Genomic DNA, 6000 nt, shown 5'->3' with positions numbered 1-6000 from the left:
TTTGACAAAATACTTTAAAGTTGAAATACATAAGTGTGAATTATTTAACCTGCTTTCATGCCTAGCTTTTGTTAGTAATGATGTCAGAAAGTCACATGTAAAATTTCAGACTGTTCCACATCACCGTTGTTAGAAATGCAATGTTGAAAAAACTTCTATACTTAATACGTAATCTTATAGAAGAGCCCCATAAAAACCCATAAAAACTGAATTTGTAAGAAAATGGTCTGTAGAATTCGTCCAATTTTTTGTGCATGCTGCAATTGTAAAACTAATATTATATTAAATTTCCAAAGAGATAGACAAGTTATTTTACAATAAAATAGAATAAAATGTTCAGGTGCATATGTATTAGAGGTATATACTCAAAGTCAACTTGCTTTCTTTGGAATTGTTGGCATAATAGCTATAGCACCAGTTGAAATATGTCACTCCATTACGGGCAAAAAGACTTTCTTGAAAATAAATGTATGTTATGAAAAAGTTTCGAACTGTTCATGAGGTCAGATATGGTCTTACCCTAAAGCCAAGTCACATGATTCCTTTTTTTTTTTTTAGTTTATATTAATCATTTTTTTATTTACCCACCTGGATACACTAGAATATCTAGTGTGTAAAACAAATAATATTTATCTGTGAATTACTGTATACATCAAAATAATATTTATTTTTTTTATTACTTTCATGAAATTGATAGTTTCCAAAAATTTTTATTTGTATTTTTTAAAAATAAAAAATAAAAAGTTAACTTTAATACTATTTCTTCTTTCATTATTTCCTAAGCCTAGTAAGTAGCTGCAAAATGCTTAGCGTTTTTGTTAACATGTACAAAAATCGTTTTCGCCTCCATTGAATTCATTTATCAATACTAAGATGCGCGACTGTTGGTCAAAAGGATTCTGATAGCATAGTTAGTAGCTAATTTTATTCCTACATTTGATAGATGTAGATAGATGTCGTTATCATCTGAAAGTACACCAGTGACAAAAATCGTCGGACGAAGCGTAAGATAGACACTATCAGGTAGGTCTTCTTTAAAGACGAGGTCAACATATTACTAGTGAAACTCTGCAGTTAAAAGTGATTAGTTAGGAAGAAGGAAACAAATACTATCTAATACTCTACTTATATTAAATTCATTTTTCTTTCAAACTTATTCCTTACCTATAATACTAACATATATACTTAACAAACAAAAGAGAGGTATCGACACTTGCGCCATCGTGGTGATGTGTGGCTGCTTCTCCGGTGGTTAAGAGATCGAGAGAGTCACTCACGTTCAGATCGAAATATCAGAGTAGTGGTACCTAGGGAGCTCAGTGGTGATAGTAAATAGTGCACTACTACAGGGTCAGTGAATAGATTAACGTGTTCGTGCGTACAGACATATTCAGTGTTAAAATCAAAAGTAAAGAATAAATTAAAAGAAGAAAAAAAAGATTAGTGGAACGTGCAAGTTGATAGTAATAGAAATACACTTTTTCATTCCAGAATTTGGAGACCAATCTAAGTAGCAGAAAGAAATACAACAGCAACAGCTTCTTATACTACTCACTAACTAGAGCAGAGATCAAACGAGAGAACAGTGGAAGAAGAACAACTTTCAGACTTTTGTATAGACGTCAGAAAGGAAACCAAAACTTTACTTGGGTGGCACTCCCATCTTGAGTGCGATACGGTGTAAGAGTGCGATATTTAGTGTAGTGCAAGTATCAAGTACAACAGCTGCTTAAGTAATATTAAGTCATAGCTGCCCAGAAATGCGATGCAGAATAGCATGCTGGACTTTGCTTGGACTCTTCTTCCTCACAAGATGCAGTGCCAACAATGAGGTGAGAAGGATCATTTACTACTCTCTTGCTTACCCATTCCATGTGCATGTACGCTGCTTCATCTAAGTGTGACCCGTTCTCTCTAACCGGCTTGTCTCTGATAACATTCGGATGACTATCGATTTCTTCCTCTATCCTTATTTACCAACTCTCTTTGATGCATAGTTAACTTTGGTAGAGAGAGAGAGAGAGGGAGGGAGAGAGAGAGAGAAAGAGTAAGGAAGAAACATAAAGCATGCACAATTGAATGTGAAAGGAGCTGATGGTTTTGTGGGATAAGACAAAAAAATTAAATATATTTAGTTGAGTGTATCGAATCTGAAACTTACATTAATGTACAATATTAAATAGGAAGAAGTATGGTTTTGCTCATTGTTACTGACCATGTCAAACTCATTTCTCTATCAATTATCACCTATCTTCTGCTTTCTTTGACTTACAAATTGTACCTAACTGAATCGTTTTCCCAGATTATTATCATTTATTTTTTTTTACTTTTCATATAAAGTACTAAAAAGGTTTTATAGTAATACTCTCTGCACATAAAATTTTTTTCTGCTAACAGTACGTATTAGCCTTTCTATGATAGTAAAAAATAAAACAGTAAAGTAGAATATTTGTGGATGCTTTGCAAGAAATACAAGGAATATCGATATTATTTTTAATAAGAGAAAATCATGACTAAGATTCTAGAAATATTCCCAATAAAGTTATATGTGCCATTTCTTTCAAATTTAAAATTTATTAATCAAAAAGTAAGCTAAAAAGTTTTAGACAACAAATCAGGTAATTACTACCCTTGAAAAAAAAGTCTATTAAAAATTCAATTGATTCTAATCGTAAATCAATATGTCACACGATATTATTGTAGGCAATTAATTGTTGTTGATTTAAGTCAATTTCAATAAATAGTCAAACAAACAAAAATATTTTGAAAAGTTTTTAAATCCAATCGTGTTAATAAAACGTCTCTGCATCTTAATAATTTATTAAAGAACCGATGTCAATAATACCGAGTTTAGGGAAGTGTTTGTAGATTCTTCCATTGAGAAGGTATTGAACTCTGGAAGCTAAAACAAAGTTCCTTTCGAAATATGATTAACTCAATCATATATTAGGTAAAGTTCAATTTGAAGAGACAGTAATAACAAGTGGAACTATACAGTTAATCAATTCTAATTGGCATTTAAGATAGGATTGAATCAATCCACTTAAAGGCTGTTTTTAAGATTTATTTTAATTAAAACAGTATCAACCTTTAATACTGTAAGATTTATTTTTTTGTCAGGATTTTTTTCTCTATTGTTCATTTTTTGACTAATCAAAGTGAAGTGCACCAGTAGTAGTTATTTAGGTGGTCTATGCTAATTGACAAAATTGACTGGATTAATTTTTTAAGAAACTGTACTAGAAAATAACTTCTCATTAACAAAAACTTGGACCGTTAGCAATTTTAATGTACACTGTATTAAAGTAAACATTGATAAGATTCCAGGAATACGGTTTAGAATTAAAAATGGTCTAACGCATGCGTCACTTTAGACAGAAAATAAACAGCTAAATTTATGCAAAAATTAAATTTTTGCATTTAAGACGCAACTGCCATATTTCTTTTCTGAGCAAAAAGTATAACAATATTTGTATGAGTTGAAAATTTTTTTTTTTTTTCTATCTCAGATATATTTTTGCCTTTAGAAATCTACTTCACTCTTACTAAAAAAAATAGAGTTTGCACCTGGTGCGCATCGAACCCGGAAAAGCACGAGAAATGGTGTGAACCCTGTTGACATGCACCATCAGGTTCGAAAACACCCATTTTTAATAATTAATATGAGCACTACTACATTATATTAGTTATAAGTTATTTTTGTAAATTATCGTAATTCAGACCATCATAATCAAAGTTAATGTAGACATTACTGTGTGTTCTAATACCTAGAATAACAGGATGTACAATTTTCCTAAATCACACATAAATCATGAACATAAGTAATAATGAAAAAACTGATTTTTTGTCGTGTTGGAATATTTTCGTCAATTTTCAGAGAGTCAAATAAGTAACAAAATAGTGCATTAAAATATGGCAAATTCGTATTTTTTAAGGATTTAAAACTTAAGAATTTATAACCGATTGTGATTGCCTGGATACCCCAGGGTGATCTTCTCTGGCCTGCTGTTGACGCCCCAGACTGATCGGGAGAAAAATAACAAAGTCCGAAGCTTTGGGGCTAGTTGTAGTGCTCTTTCCTAACGTCGAAGACGTTTGTGTCTAAAGCATCTTTTTTTTTTGCAGACTCTATTTTGATGATCGCAGGTGGAGAGATTAGTAGAGATTGGTTTGTGATGCTTGCCCGTTGGAGACTCCCGTTGGCTCAAGTTTTTTTTTCCTTCATAGCTGTTAGGTTTATCCAGCGCAGACCTTGGAGAGGATCGGTTATTCCTGGTTGAATGCTTAGAGTCAAGAGGGTAATATAGGGTCGTCGGTCACCGGGGTTCCCAGCCTTGCGAAGAACAACTCTGCTTGTGACGTCTGCCAGTTAATGACTGACTTAGTTTAATAGTGGCCGGCTTTACATAGTTTTGTAGTTGACGGGTCGTCTCCAGAAATCGAAGTAAAAATGTATTTTTTGGCAAGGTTATCTTAACTTAGGTAGCCCATTAAAGGACTGATAAGATTAATGGTTCAGTAGGGAACGTAAATGCTTACATTGGGCCTGAAAAGGGCCAGTGATAAAATTTCCAGACATTCCTTATTATTATTCTTGATGATGGAGAGCCAGCTGCTTGTAGCTTGACTCTTACCCTTGGAGTCTGTGTGGACGGAGATCGTACATGAGGGAGGTACGCCGCTGATCCAAAAATATCTCTTCTTTGTGTTGTTTCCCGGGTCACCAACCGCTCATAGTTAGTCGGGGAAATGTGGGGATGCCGTTGGGGACACGTCCACTGAGAAGGAAACCGTTATGGCTGCTCATGCCCCTCACGGCTCTTTTCCCTCATTTCTCTGGCTTAAATTTGTAGTGTAAAATTCTCTGACGGCACCAGGCCAGATAGTGGTACGGCCACGTATCTCTAATAAGTTGGCGCAGGATTATGCTCTGGCTAGACACGTCTCCTGGTACTCCACCGGAGACGTCATCGGTTAAAATACATTTTTTATTGGTGGCACTCGTCAACCCTGGAGGTTCAGGGTGATATTAGACCTAGATCACTTACCCATTAGAGAAGAGAGTCAAAAGAGTCGTCGATAACCGGGATACCCAGCTGCACGACAATCATCTATATTCTTGCAATTTACCTGCAAGATTTTATCTTACTAATAAATAAAGCGAAGTCCCTTAAACCTTTGTAATCGCTAACCGCGAAAACTACTGAACCGATTTTTCTGAAATTTTGCACACTGATTCATGACACTTACTAGATGGTTTTAGTATAGTTTTTATCTTAAAAAATTTAATAACAATAGCAATAAATGAGCTCAAAGTTTTTCAAAAATACGCCAGCTTTTCACTTTAGTTCAGTAAAATCCGCTAGGTGGCGTCGACATGAAATTTAGGCTACCTGCAACAGAATTAAATAAGTGTGGTTATAATACGCCAGAGCGTCTCAACAGTAATGCAGTCGTGCTGTGGCAGTTCAACGAGCTGCATAGAGAATACTTATGATAGTCTTGCAGCTGGATTTCCCGGTTACGGACGACACTCTTCTGTAAGGAGGAAAGGACCTAGGTTTCCATTCACCCTGAATCTTGACGAGGGCGATCAAAAAAAATTTATTCCAACCGATGACGTCTCTGGCATTATACCAGGAGACATATCTAGCTAGAGCACAATCTGCACCAACTTTTCAGAGTTGTGTGGCAGTCCCACCATCCCGCCTGGTGCAGTCAGAGAATTTTGGGCTAAAAATGTAAGCCGGAAAAAACAGCTCTGAGGGGCACGGGCAGCCACAACGGCTACCTTCATAGTCGTCGCGTCCCTAACGCGCTTACCCACATGTTCCCGTCTAATGATGAGCGGTTGGTTATCCGGGGAACGACCTGAAGACGAGATAATCTTTGGTCAGCGGCGTACCTTCCTCCATCACAGTCTCCGTACATCGAGACTCCCAGGGTAAGAATCAAGCTACCCGTAGCCAGTTTTTTATCATCAGGAATAATAATAAAGAA

The 6000-nt window shown here is 35.5% G+C and overlaps 1 protein-coding gene across 2 annotated transcripts in view; it reads left to right on the top strand.

Annotated features, from left to right (window-relative positions):
* Positions 1 to 1103: 1103 nt before the first annotated feature.
* Sdc (Syndecan) overlaps positions 1104 to 6000 on the top strand; it is a 304458-nt gene continuing 299561 nt past the window's right edge. The window contains exons 1-2 of one of the 2 annotated variants that reach the window (XM_089591025.1): positions 1110 to 1408; positions 1492 to 1832. In XM_089591025.1, coding sequence (XP_089447151.1) covers positions 1761 to 1832 — 72 coding nt within the window. In that variant the 5' untranslated portion in view covers positions 1110 to 1408; positions 1492 to 1760. Of the gene's footprint in view, positions 1833 to 6000 lie in introns of both variants that reach the window. The other variant, XM_089591026.1, reaches the window with a different exon arrangement.

Source organism: Copidosoma floridanum, unplaced genomic scaffold, assembly GCF_036245765.1.
Source record: "Copidosoma floridanum isolate Cflo_tuat_1 unplaced genomic scaffold, Cflo_Japanese_pri ptg000013l, whole genome shotgun sequence".
Classification (NCBI taxonomy): Eukaryota; Metazoa; Arthropoda; class Insecta; order Hymenoptera; family Encyrtidae; genus Copidosoma; species Copidosoma floridanum.
This window is presented reverse-complemented; position numbering and strand designations above follow the sequence as displayed.